Source organism: Salmo trutta, chromosome 28, assembly GCF_901001165.1.
Source record: "Salmo trutta chromosome 28, fSalTru1.1, whole genome shotgun sequence".
In the NCBI taxonomy this organism is placed as follows: domain Eukaryota; kingdom Metazoa; phylum Chordata; class Actinopteri; order Salmoniformes; family Salmonidae; genus Salmo; species Salmo trutta.
This window is the reverse complement of record NC_042984.1, coordinates 9,047,835-9,061,697: the sequence shown is the minus strand read 5'-3', so window position 1 is coordinate 9,061,697 and position 13,863 is coordinate 9,047,835. Positions and strand designations below refer to the sequence as shown.

At 41.2% G+C, this 13,863-nt stretch overlaps 1 protein-coding gene across 3 annotated transcripts; it reads left to right on the top strand.

Annotated features, from left to right (window-relative positions):
• Positions 1–550: 550 nt before the first annotated feature.
• Positions 551–9,454, top strand: LOC115165382 (tumor necrosis factor receptor superfamily member 5-like). Of its 3 annotated transcripts, XM_029718472.1 has the most exons (10): positions 551–646; positions 2,013–2,063; positions 2,432–2,561; positions 7,095–7,200; positions 7,277–7,558; positions 7,670–7,757; positions 7,888–8,069; positions 8,651–8,685; positions 8,838–8,886; positions 8,981–9,454. In XM_029718472.1, exons 3-10 carry the CDS (start codon positions 2,532–2,534, stop codon positions 9,019–9,021), a joined length of 813 nt encoding a protein of 270 aa, XP_029574332.1. In that variant the 5' UTR covers positions 551–646; positions 2,013–2,063; positions 2,432–2,531; the 3' UTR covers positions 9,022–9,454. The 3 variants fall into 3 exon arrangements, with proteins under 3 accessions (XP_029574332.1, XP_029574333.1, XP_029574334.1); XM_029718473.1 differs by lacking the exon at positions 2,013–2,063 and having other exon boundaries at positions 575–646; XM_029718474.1 differs by lacking the exons at positions 551–646; positions 2,013–2,063; positions 2,432–2,561 and adding an exon at positions 6,502–6,892.
• Positions 9,455–13,863: the final 4,409 nt, after the last annotated feature.

Below are 13,863 nucleotides of genomic sequence, written 5' to 3'. Positions count from 1 at the left end.
GGCAGGAACCTAGGAAGAAACCTAGAGAGGTACCAGGCTCTGAGGGGTGACCAGTCCTCTTTTGGCTGTGCCGGGTGGAGATAGTACATGGCCAGATTGCTTCGCTTCCTGTAGTGCACACGCTGTCCAGCCGTTTGTGTAGTCAAGACAAATAGCGGTATAGATAGGTGACTGGCCTCACACAGTAGGTGCTGGTGTGTGCACCTGTCAGTTGTTTGCGATTCGCCAATTTCAAGAACAAGAAGTCTGAGGTCAACAGGTAAGACTGCTCTATTAATTGTGTAGGACGGTTCACGTCCTTAAGTGTACCATTGTACCATCTAAACCGCTGTGAAATTTGTTTTCCATAACCAAAAATATAATATTTCCAAAATGAAAATAAAAGACGCAAAACATATACTTAAACATGGGAAGCATAGAAACAGTGAACATACTGTATAACAGTTATACCGCTTCTTAGACTTGCTTTAAATGAGAATGACAGATCTATAACTCAAATGTCTATGCACATTTGGTCTGGTCGACCAAAAGGTTCATACTGCAGCTTTAAGGGTTAGGGACGTCCCAAGGATCCCAGATAGCACTAACGCTGGAAAGTATCTTGTTCATAAACGAAAGTGTAAACTAGTCCGACTTAATCTAACAGGTAAGACTGCTCTGTTACATGTGTAGGAAAAGTGTATTCATTATCGATTAAATTTGTGTAATATCGTATTTTGAAATATAATTTCGAATACGAAAATCAACTGTTAGCTAAAGTGTTATTTTACGTTAGTTAGTGCTAGCCCTGAAAGACACGACGCTGTCCAGCCAAGACAATAAAAGACAAACACCAAGAAGCTGGTCAGCGTTGTTTTAGCTAGATACGGGTTTAAAGGGTAACATTAGGTAGCATAACCGTAACAACATGTAACATATGACTTTGCATTAGTATACACATCAGATCTCCCAAAGCAAGGTGACATCTCACTTTTACATTGAGTTATTGCTTATCTCTGATGATAATTTCGAAATTGGGTAGGGCGTCTTTCAGTTTCTCTTCTCAGGCATTGCATAACAGAACAATTTATAACTTGTCAGAAATGTCCAGATCAACTAGCCATGTCAGTAAAAATTTTTTAGCTAGGTTTAATAGCCATAGATTTTGTTGTAATGTTTGATCCGGTCAAAGATCACATGAATACACATTTGACATGACAAAGTGTATATAATTGCAAGAACATTACCTTTTTAAAACAGCAAAACTGTTCTCTGAACCCCGTGACAAAATGTGTACAATTGCAGGAAATATGCTTTAAACCTGCTAAATTCTCTCCACCAACAAGAGGGGTGTGAACAGTGTGTGTCATGAATAGTGCTTGTGTCCATAGAAATAGACATGGGTGTGGGATGTTCCCCAATGCTGGAAGGGGGGCCTGAGTCAAACAGTTTGGGAACCCCTGCTGTAGAGAGTCATTGTACCATCTAAACCACTGTGACATGCTCTACATGACCAAAATTATGTGGACACCTGTTTGTCGAACATCTTGTTTCAAACTCATGGGCATTAATTTGGAGTTGGTCCCCCCTTTGCTGCTATAACAGCCTCCAATCTTCTGGGAAGGCTTTCCACTAGATGTTGGAACATTGCTGCAGGGACTTGCTTCCATTAAGCCACGAGGATTAGTGAGGTTGGGCGATTAGGCCTGGCTCGCAGTCGGTGTTCCAATTCATCCCAAAGGTGTCCGATGGGGTTGAGGTCAGGGCTCTGCAGGCCAGTCAAGTTCTTCCACACCGAACTCGACAAACCATTTCTGTACAGACCTTGCTTGGGGGCATTGTCATGCTGAAACAGGAAAGGGCCTTCCCCAAACTGTTGCTATGAAGTTGGAAACACAGAATTGTCTAGAATGTCTTTGTATCCATATTAATGCCCATGATATTGGAATGAGATGTTCAATGAGGTGTCCATATACCTTTGGTCATGTGCTGTGTATAATAACCCCAAAACATAACTATGTTTGTACTTATAGGTAACTAGATCGTGACTACAACTAAGTCTTTGACCACACTGTGTTACATTGGTGAGTAAAAACTCATGCTTCCTACCCTTTAACAGAAGAATATACATTTAGTCGGTAATCAGCATCCAGCATGACACCCCCGTTGTACTACAAATCACTGTGTGATGAAGGCATTTTGGTTGCTTGGCAATTGGAGAACAGCATCTTTAGGTTTTAGTATGTTGGTTCGCATAACACTGAAAAATAAAATTGCCATATACTATAAAATTCCATTGAACCAAAAATAATCCATTCTAATATAATGTTTGTTAAATATTGTATGGCAAATATTTTTAAATTGAATGGTATTACACTTTTCTAATAATTTTGTGTGTGTGTGTGTGTGTGTGTGTGTGTGTGTGTGTGTGTGTGTGTGTGTGTGACTCAAGTTCTACATGAGGGTGAGGACAACAGGGATGTCCTTAGTTCAAAACTAAGATTCCAGGGTGGTGGACCTTCTTCCACTGAGATGTTGAGGATTGGAGAACCATGTCGCAGTTTCAAAGCTTGATATGGATAGTAAGTTAAACATTTGGGTTTTGTAAGCTTAGTAGCTTGGCATCATTTCACACTGCAGCAGTAAATGGCACCAGATAGTATGCTCAGAGTATACACCAATGATGTACAGTGCATTCGGAAAGTTCAGACCTTCACCTTTTCCACATTTTGTTACGTTACAGCCTTATTCTAAAATGGATTAAATCAATGTTTTTCCTCATCAAACACAATACCCCATAATGACAAAGCAAAAACAGGTTTTTAGAAATGTTTTCACATTTATAAAAACTTAAATATCTTATTTACATAAGTATTCCGATCCTTTGCTATGAGACTCAAAATTGAGCTTAGGTGCATCCTGTTTCCATTGATCCTCCTTGAAATGTTTATACAACTTGATTGGAGTCCACCTGTGATAAATTCAATTGATTGGACCCGATTTGGAAAGGCTCACACCTGTGTATATAAGTTCCCACAGTTGACAGTGCATGTCAGAGCAAAAACCAAGCCATGAGTTCAAAGGAATTGTCCGTAGAGCTCCGAGACAGGATTGTGTCAAGGCACAGATCTGGGGAAGGGTACCAAAAAATGTCTGCAGCATTGAAGATCCCCAAGAACACAGTGGCCTCCATCATTCTTTAATGGAAGAAGTTTGGAAACACCTAGACTCTTCCTAGAGCTCGCCGCCCGGCCAAACCGAGCCATCGGGGGAGTAGGGCCTTTGTCGGGAGGTGACCAAGAATCCGATGACAGAGTTCCTCTGTGGAGATGGGAGAACCTTCCAGAAGGACAACCACCTCTACAGGACTCCACCAATCACGCCTTTATGGTAGAGTGGCCAGACGGAAGCCACGCACGCCTCAGTAAAAGTCACATGAGTTTGCCAAAAGGCACCTGAAGGACTCTCAGACCATGAGAAACAAGATTCTCTGGTCTGATGAAACCAAGATTGAACTCTTTGGCCTGAATGCCAAGCATCATGCTGTGGGGATATTTTTCAGGGACTGGGAGACTTGTCAGGATCGAGGCAAAGATGAACAGTGCAAAGTATAGAGAGATCCTTGATGAAAACCTGCTCCGGAGCACTCAGGACCTCAGACTGGGGCGAAGGTTCACCTTCCAACAGGACAACAACCCTAAGCACACAGCTAAGACAATGCAGGAGTGGTTTTGGGACAAGTCTTTGAATATCCTTGAGTGGCCCAGCCAGAGCCCGGACTTGATCCCGATCAAACATCTCTGGAGAGACCTGAAAATAGCTGTGCAGCAACGCTCCCCATCCAACCTTACAGAGCTTCAGAGGATCTGCAGAGAAGAATGGGAGAACCTCCCCAAATACAGGTTTGCCAAGCTTGCAGCATCATACCCAAGAAGACTCAAGGCTGTAATCACTGCCATAGGTGCTTCAACAAAGTACTGAGTAAACAGTCTTAATACTTAGGTAAATGTAATAATTATTTAAATGTTTTATAAATGTGCAAAAAATCTAACCTGTTATTGCTTTCTCATTGTGGGGTGTTGTGTGTGTAGATTGATGAGTGGGGAAAAAAACTATTTAATATTTTTTGGAATAAGGCTATAACTAGAGATGCACGATATATTGGTGAACATATTGGAATCGACCGATATTAGCTAAAAATGCCAACATCGGTATAAGCCTGATGTCAAGTTTAACGCCGATGTTAAAAACCGATATCAAAGCTACCGTGCATACCTATATAACGTAGGTACATGACGTAATGACGCCACGTTGCACAACATTTTGCACAGCATTCCTAACCTAGCCCACAATGTCTGCAGTATGGATCGAGCAGTCAACAAGTCGAGCAGTCATTTTGAAAGCGTAAGATAATTTCAGCGAGACAACTCAAAAGGCAAATTCCATTGAAGCCAAGATAATGGAATTCATTGCCCTTGACAATCAGCCGTTCTCGGTCGTGGGTGATGTTGGCTTTCGCCGACTGGTCGAGCACCGGTACACATTACCAAGTGTGCTATTTTTTTTTTGATGTTGCCCTACCAGAGTTACGCAGTTATAGCGTCACTGCTATTAGCTTCACGACATACATACTATGGAACGCCGTTTGGGTCTTTGCGTGTCAAAATAAATACAGTAGCATTGTCAAAGCTGTACAAAAGTCTGCAAACACCGGCCACGAACTATGTGTTTACAATACTTCGTTGGTAATAAAGCATAATTAGTTCGACCGCAACTTCTGGGGTAGCTAACTTTTGGTGCTAGCTAGGTAGCAAGCTATACAACCAGCCTGAAAACAATGACCAGTAGAAACTGCAGTCATTTTCATTATTCTTAGCCATGATTTTCTGAATCTTTTTGAGTAAGTATTAGCTAGGTTGCCACTTGTTGTTCGACTATTGAAATTGAACTTCAGTTCATGAAAATAAATAGCTAGCCAGCTACTTAACCCTGTTGCCCAAAGCTAACGTTATAAGCAGATAGGGCGGATAGGGCGGCGCACAATTGGCCCAGCGTCGTCCGGGTTTACCCGGGGTAGACCGTCATTGTAAATAAGAATTTGTTCTTAACTGACTTGCCTAGTTAAAGAAAGGTTACACACACCAGACTGACCAAAAGGTTATTTTGTTGCCGTTTACGATGTCCCCATTACCAGTAAAACCTATTTCTTTCACTTACTTGCTGTGCTGTTTCGTTGTTCATTTGTTCAGTCGTTTCATTCTCAACCAGGATTTCTATGGAACACCGTTTGGGTCTTTGCGTGTCAAAAAATAAAACAATGACCAGTAGATAACGATTTGATTACACTATCACTTGTATTTCATGTCACAACGATTCATAGATGCGTATGCTATGATGCTGGTGAAGTTGTTTCGCGCACCTACAGGGCTGGTCATAAAAAATAAATAAAAGCTAGCTAGCTCATGGAAGCAAACAATGTTCTTCCCCAAAAACATAGCAAAACGACATCTGTTTCAATAGCTAGTTAGCTAGCTAACTAACTATATAGCTGCTAGGTGTCATCTAAAATAACCCTAATTTATAACACAGTTTGTATTTGATTAATGGTGGTCAGATCCATCTATGTGAAGCTAGCCACAATAGTGGACTTTGCGGTTAGCCTTCAAAATAAAAGTATGGCATAATTCTACTATTTGTATTCATTTGCATCACTGTCAATTACATACTTTTATTTAAGGAAAAACGCAAATTCCACTATTGTGCCTAATCCTTATTGTGGCTAGCTACACAACACATAACCAAGTCCGGTCGAGCCTCACTAGCCAGATGAAGCTAGCTGGCTGCTTATAACGTTCGCTTTGGGCAACAGGGTTAAGTAGCTGGCTAGCTATTCAATAGTCGAACAACAAGTGGCAACCTAGCTAATACTTAAAAAGATCACAAAAATCATTGCTAAGAATAATGAAAATGACTGCAGTTTCTACTGGTCATTGTTTTCAGGCTGGTTGTATTGGTGCTAACTAGGTACCAAGCTAAAGCTAGCTACCCCAGAAGTTGCAGTCGAACAAATGATGCTTTATTACCTACGCGGTATTGTAAACACATCGTTCGTGGCCGGTGTTTGCTTGTTTGCAGACTTTTTTGTACAGTGTTGACAGTGCTAACGGCATTCCATAGTATGTATGTATTGAAGCTATTACTGTCTAAATTCGGTAGGGCAACATCTGAAAAATAGCGCACTTGGTAGTGTGTACCGGTGCTCGACCAGTCGGCGAAAGCCAACATCACCCACGACAGACAACGGATTGCTTGCCAAGGGCAATGAATTCCATTATCTTGGCTTTAATGGAATTCGCCTTTTGAGTTGTCTCGCTGATATTCTTGCTCTTTCAAATGACTGCACGACTTGTTGACTGCTCAATCTACACAGCAGACATTGTGGGCTAGGTTATGAATGCTGTGTTGCACGTGTAGCGCAAAATGTTACGTGGCGTCATAACGGCATGTACCTACGTTATATAGGTATGCACGTCAGCTTTGACGTCGGTTTTGCACATCGGCGTTAAACTAGACATCAGCCAATACCGATGTTGGCATTTTCAGCTAATATCTGCCGATTCCAATATGTTCACCGACATATCGCACATCCCTAATTAGTACAACAAAAAAATACTTTAACGCATAGGATAAAAGTCCATGTTAATTCACATACATTAATGCATACTTATTAATTATTTTGTCTAATGGAATATAGGCTACTTATCAAAAACGAATGTAGACATTAATACATGCATTTCTATAACTTCCTAAATCTTTACCAAAATGGCTGCTTGGTTCTCAATTCAGTCATCCTGGGGGACATGGCCTTGCAAAAGCTAATTATTATATTTCCTCTTTGAAAAAATCAATCTGAGTAAGTAAATTTCACTAACATTTATTAATCAAAACATATAAATCTTTAACTATGCTTTCTCTCAATCGCTCCTCAATCTGAACTCTCCTCCAGTATTATCTCTACTTTAACCCTAAACTCTCTTCAACCCTGCTTCATCAATGTGTGACCCCCTCCCCCTATTTTTTAACAGCGGTAATGTGTTCATTTTCTCTATTTACAGATGAACCTAGCTATCATTTTGACACTTCTAAACATCCAGCGCTCTATTGCATGTGGTAGAGCAGAGTACAGAACAGGTGATGAATGCTGTCCTATGTGTTCTCCAGGTAAGGACCAGCTCTGTATACTATAAAATAAATTCCAATATCAATCAATCCATGACACTGACCTTCTATCCCACAGGAAACCGGGTACATAGACACTGTACAGAATTTACAAGTACTTCCTGTGTCCCCTGTACCGACTCCACTTTCCTCGATGAACCCAATGGTCTTACGGCATGCATACCGTGTACAAACTGTGACCCAGGCTTTGGTTTGAAGGTAAAGCGGTCATGTACACCTTCATCAGACACTGTCTGTGGGACACTGGAGGGGTTCTACTGTCTAGACCCAACTAAGGATGGTTGTAGAGCAGCCCAGAGACACAGCAGCTGTAAACCTGGTCAATACATCAGCCACACAGGTATGTCTTCATGCAAATCTTCCATTGACATCAGTACATGATTTATGTAGTCGTGAGTTAAGCACATCTCAAGTTAGGATCCTTAATGAGTTTCACCCTGTGTTGGTGCAGGAACAACATCTACAGATACTGTGTGTTATGACTGTACTGGTGATACCTATTCAGATGGATCATTTACATCCTGCCAGACACACACACAGTAAGTATGGCTCATGTATAATGGTTATTTCCTTCAAATACTGCAAAATGTGAACAGTTTTCATAATGTAAAACTGAAAGTTGGATGACTAAATTGTCGATTTACCAGTGGTCTATTTCTCTTATTATAGATGTGATACCTTGAAGCTTCAGCAAATTAAACCTGGAACTCATTGGTCCGACTTTGAATGTGGACCACAGACCTCCCCTCCCATAGCAATAATATCTGCTGTGGTGGTGGGGGTGGTACTAGCTGTGATATCAGCAGTGATGGCAGTAGCTATTAGAAGAAAAAGAAAAGCTCCTGTATCTGGTGAGATTATTTGGAGGAATTATACACTTTCATTTGTTTTAATTGCACAGATGAACAAGTGAGAAACATCCAACACTGAATCAAATCACATTTTATGTGCCGAATACAACGGACTTCACCATGAAATGCTTGCTTACGAGCCCTTCCAAACGATGCAGTTAAAAAAACAAATACAAAATAGTAACACAAGGTTTCAAATCAAATACACAAGAATGCAGCTATATACAGGGAGTACCAGTACAGTTCCCGTGTTGCTCAGTTGGTAGAGCATGGTGCTTGCAATGCTAGGGTTGTGGGTTCAATTCCCATGGGGGAACAGTATGGAAAATGTATGCACTCACTACTTTAAGTAGCTCTGGAAAAGAGTGTCTGCTAAATTATTAAAATAAATACCAAAGCACACAAGATGAATACAATTAAATACACAAGAATAGTGCTACATACAGGAAGTACCAGTACAAGATGAAGAAAATGAAATGCACAATAATGTTCTGATAATCATGACAATGCTCCTGTCAGACAGTATGTTATCGAGTTCTAAATTAGTTTTTGTCTCAATGTTGATTCTTGTACTTTTCCAGGGAGGACTTTTCCAGAGACACAAAGCCCTACAGAGGTATGTTAATGAATAACCCCCCCAATACCCACTTTATACAGCAGTGTTCTCTATCATACTCAATGTGGTAAGGAGATGGCTGACAGGAATCTGTATTACCTCAAGGGTTGCACTTTTTAAAGTTTTATTGAGTTGAGGTTTCCTTTTACTAGGTATCAGACACAGAGGGAACATCAATGCTGTTTGTGGGAACAAGAACAGGTAAGGTGGCCTATAACATCAGAATGGTACAGTATGCCTGTTCATGAATTTCAGCCAGATTTGAGCTAAAATGTGTCTTATGAATATTATACAGATTCAAGCCTCCAGGACATTCATCAGAAAAATCCAGTCTAATGTGTGGTTCATTGGCTTGAAAATGAGACAAGGCAGTAGGGCCCAATTTCAGTCCACTACATGGTGAATATGATCTAGGCTCTGTTTTTAAATAAAAGTTGGAGGCTGGCACATTTTGTTTTGTGTGTAACGATTAAAAAGGCCATGACCTTGATAGACAGCCTGTCTTCCAATACTGGGGATGAAGGAAACCTTAGTAGGAGCCCAATCTGTTGTGTTCTGGGAAAGGTCAGGTGTGTCCATGATTTCAATTGGTCAGTCCAAGTCAGTTGACGGTAATTAGAATAAAACACAAATTAGATTTTGTAGGACACTCCACCTGGTCTTTGGATACTGGTGCCAGATACAGAAAAAAAATGCATGATTTGTATGAAATGTATGCATTCACCACTGTAAGTCGCTCTGGATAAGAGCGTCTGCTAAATGATTAAAATGTAAATGATATATTGAGCAATTGCCCTTGAACTGAGGAAATCTACAGATGATCCCACAGCATCCCCATGGACCTTATGATGATGTTCTGTAGATTCTGTTGACACAAACTGTGCAAAGGACATACGAATGAGATTTCCTGGACACTGGTATGGGGAAAAAATGGACTCTACTTGTTGAGTGACCATGGATTTGTATAATCCCACAGAGTAAACATCAAGAGGCAATGGTGCAGTGTAGGCTATGTCCAGTGTGACCCATTTTTAAAAATTTTTTTTTTTATTTAACTAGGCAAGTCGGATGAGAACAAATTCTTATTTACAATGACAGCCTACCCTGGACGATGCTGGGCCAATTGTGCACCGCCTTATGGGACTCCCATCACAGCTGGATGTGATACAGCCTGGATTAGAACCAGGGACTGTAGTGACTCCTCTTGCACTGAGATGTAGTGCCTTAGACCTGCGCCACTGGGGAGCCCTGATGCAAAGCAATGGGACTAATGTTTTGCATACAGTTCTATTCTTACAATCCTCCTAAAATATGTTTTATTGTCACACTGGATACGTGCTGTGAAATGGTGTTTTACAGGGTCAGCCACTCTGCCCCTGGAGTAAATTAGGGTTCAGTGCCTTGCTCAAGGACACGTCGACAGATTTCACCTTGATTGTATAGTTATTTGTATTGTACAGTTCCTTTGTGTATTTTGTAGGTATTGTTTTATACATTGCACATTATTCAATGTCATTATTCATTGTATTAATAATGTATTGATGTTTTTGATTCCATGGGTTTACAGTCTATTCTATTGAATCCATTTGCTTCTCTGTAAGCCATGGGTTATGCTTATTTCACCAGCCATTAGTGCTCAGCCTATAGTTGCTGTAAGTGTATTGATGGTGACTAATGTCCCCTCTTGGGATTAATAAATAGAGGATCTGCAATACAATTAAGCCAGCTAACTTTCTTATGTTCAAGTGTCCCAATGACATTAGCTACATTGTAAAAATGCTATTGAATAAAGCAAAATGTGAAAACTGCAAGGGTGTGAGTAGGTCTGTTGAGTTAATCTGTATAATGAACTTCCTGATATTTCAGACATGTATTATTGACCAAATTCCAAAACAATTCTTAATCCTTCTCATTTGGAATCGCTAAAGAAATTATGTTGACATTCCTTTAAAAAGTGCATCCTTCCTTGGAGACTTACTGATTGGACAGGTGAATTGGCTCCACATGGGTTTCACCTGTCATTTATACCTCATGGAAGGATGGAAGGCAGTGGTGGTCAGTGCCATTTAAGATTAGGGAGGACGATTTGTTTTAATGAGCATAGCCTTATTTATATTACAGCATATTGATGACTCATTCATATTCCATTCACCCAGCTCAATGTAACAGGCTAGGCTAGGTTTAGGCTACTACATAATACTCAAATTTTCCCAATACCCATCATGAGATTGCTACAACCTAGCCTACAATTAAAAGTTTACAAAGTAGGTGCACAAGTCAAGAAATCAAGGTGACAGACAATGACACATTCAATACCGCCTTGCACACTCTTGCCTGCATCTAGCTGATCTTGGGTGTAATCAATAGACCAAACAACTGCAAACGAGTTTATATTGGACAAATTCAAGAATGTTTATCCCTGTTTTGTTCCGTTAGCTGCTGTTTAAGAAATGTTTTTCAACCGAATGACCAGGTTTAAGTGCCTTTGAACGGGGTATGGTAGTAGGTGTCAGGCGCCGTTTTGTGTCAAGAACTGCAACACTGCTGGGTTTTTTTTACACAATAGTTTCCCTGTATATAAAAAATGGTCCATCACCCAAAGGACATCCAGCCAACTTGACACAACTGTGGGAAGTATTGGAGTCAACATGGGCCAGCAACCCTGTGGAACGCTTTCGACACCTTGTAGCGTCCATGTCCTGACGAATTGAGGCTGTTCTGTACACTCAGTGTATATTTGAGTGCTATGAGCGTGTAAAATAATCATGCACTCATACGTGTACTGAACAACAAGTTGTGACCTTTGTTCATTTGATAAGGTTCAATGGGTATACAGCCATATACTGATTAACCCAGCAGTGCTCTAACTTTAACAGTGTCATCTATCCCTCTGCCTTAAAACACTCATGGTTGACTCAATTTGAAAAGAACCAAAAATGAAAGTAAAACCTTGAAACTTTAGTTGAACATGTTATTACTCCAACCTAGTGAAAGTGATAAACTGACACGTTTATATTTTTTTCAAAAACGACTTTATATCGAAAGTGTCTGATTTGACAGCTTGCACATGCGCAGATCGACAGTTAGACCAATCGTCTCGAGACGACAGACCCGATTACGTGTTTCTACGCATGAGTCGCCATGACGTCACCTACAAGTGTCATCGAGGATTCCTATTGGTGAAGCAGTTTTAGTCTGTCTTCATACTGTACTGTCTTTGGTAGAACGGACATTCCTCCATGTACAAGGCTACTTCACCACAAGATGGCACCATTCTCTAACTATTTGCCAATTTCTCGGTTGATAATTAGCTTATTACAGTTCTTTTTCAGTCATTCAATTAAGCAAGATATCATCCTTTACAAACTGAAAGGTTATATTTTATTATGATTCAGTTCGGTTTTATTCACATTGATGGTGGTGACTGAACTCAAGGGTGGCCAGCCAACGTACAGTACTATATTATGTTTATTAAATCAAATCAAATGTATTTGTCACATACACATGGTTAGCAGGTGTTAATGCAAGTGTAGCGAAATGCTTGTGCTTCTAGTTCTATGTTCTAGTTCTGCTTCTAGTTCCGACCATGCAGTAATATCTAACAAGTAATATAACCTAACAATTCCACAACAACTACCTTATACACACAAGTGTAAAGGAATGAATACGAACATGTACATATAAATATATAAATGAGTGATGGCCGACCGGCATAGGCAAGATGCAGTAGATGGTATAGAGTACAGTATATACATATGAGATGAGTAATGCAGGGTATGAAAACATTATATGAAGTGGCATTGTTTAAGGTGGCTAGTGATACATTACATCAAGATGGCAAGATGCAGTAGGTGGTATAGCGTACAGTATATACATAAGAGATGAGTAATGTAGGGTAAGTAAACATTATATTATATAATATAAAGTGGCTAGTGATAAATTGATTACATAAATTGTTCCATTATTAAAGTGGCTGGAGTTGAGTCAGTATGATGGCAGCAGCCACTCAATGTTAGTGATGGCTGTTTAACAGTCTGATGGCCTTGAGATAGAAGCTGTTTTTCAGTCTCTCGGTCCCCACTTTGATGCACCTGTATTGACCTCGCCTTCTGGATGATAGCGGGGTCAACAGGCAGTGGCTCGGGTGGTTGTTGTCCTTGATGATCTTTTTGGCCTTCCTGTGACATCGGGTGGTGTAGGTGTCCTGGAGGGCAGGTAGTTTGCACCCGGTGATGCGTTGTGCAGACCTCACTACCCTCTGGAGAGCCTTCCGGTTATGGGCAGAGCAGTTGCCGTACCAGGCGGTGATACAGCCCGACAGGATGCTCTCGATTGTGCATCTGTAAAAGTTTGTGAGTGTTTTTGGTGACAAGCCGAATTTCTTCAGCCTCCTGAGGTTGAAGAGGCGCTGCTGTGCCTTCTTCACCACGCTGTCTGTGTGGGTGGACCATTTCAGTTTGTCTGTGATGTGTACGCCGAGGAACTTAAAACTCTCCACCCTCTCCACTACTGTCCCGTCAATGTAGATAGGGGGCTGCTCCCTCTTCTGTTTCCTGAAGTCCACAATCATCTCCTTTGTTTTGTTGACCTTGAGTGAGAGGTTATGTTCCTGACACCACACTCCGAGGGCCCTCACCTTCTCCCTTTACGCTGTCTCATCGTTGTTGGTAATCGAGCCTATCCCTGTAGCGTCGTCTGCAAACTTGATGATTGAGTTGGAGGCGTGCATGGCCACGCAGTCATGGGTGAACAGGGAGTACAGGAGAGGGTTGAGAACGCACCCTTGCAGGGCCCCATTGTTGAGGATCAGCGGGGTGGAGATTTTGTTTCCTACCTTCACCACCTGGGGGCGGCCCGTTAGAAAATCCAGGACCCAGTTGCACAGAGCGGGGTCGAGACCCAGGGTCTCAAGCTTAATGACGAGTTTGGAGGGTACTATGATGTTAAATGCTGAGCTGTAGTCAATGAACAGTATTCTTACTTAGGTATTCCTCTTGTCCAGATGGGATAGGGCAGTGTGCAGTGTGATGGCGATTGCATCGTCTGTGGACCTATTAGGGTGGTAAGCAGATTGGAGTGGGTCTAGGGTATCAGGTAGGGTGGAGGTGATATGATCGTTGACTAGTCTCTCAAAGCACTTCATGATGACAGAAGTGAGTGCAATGGGGCGAAAGTCAT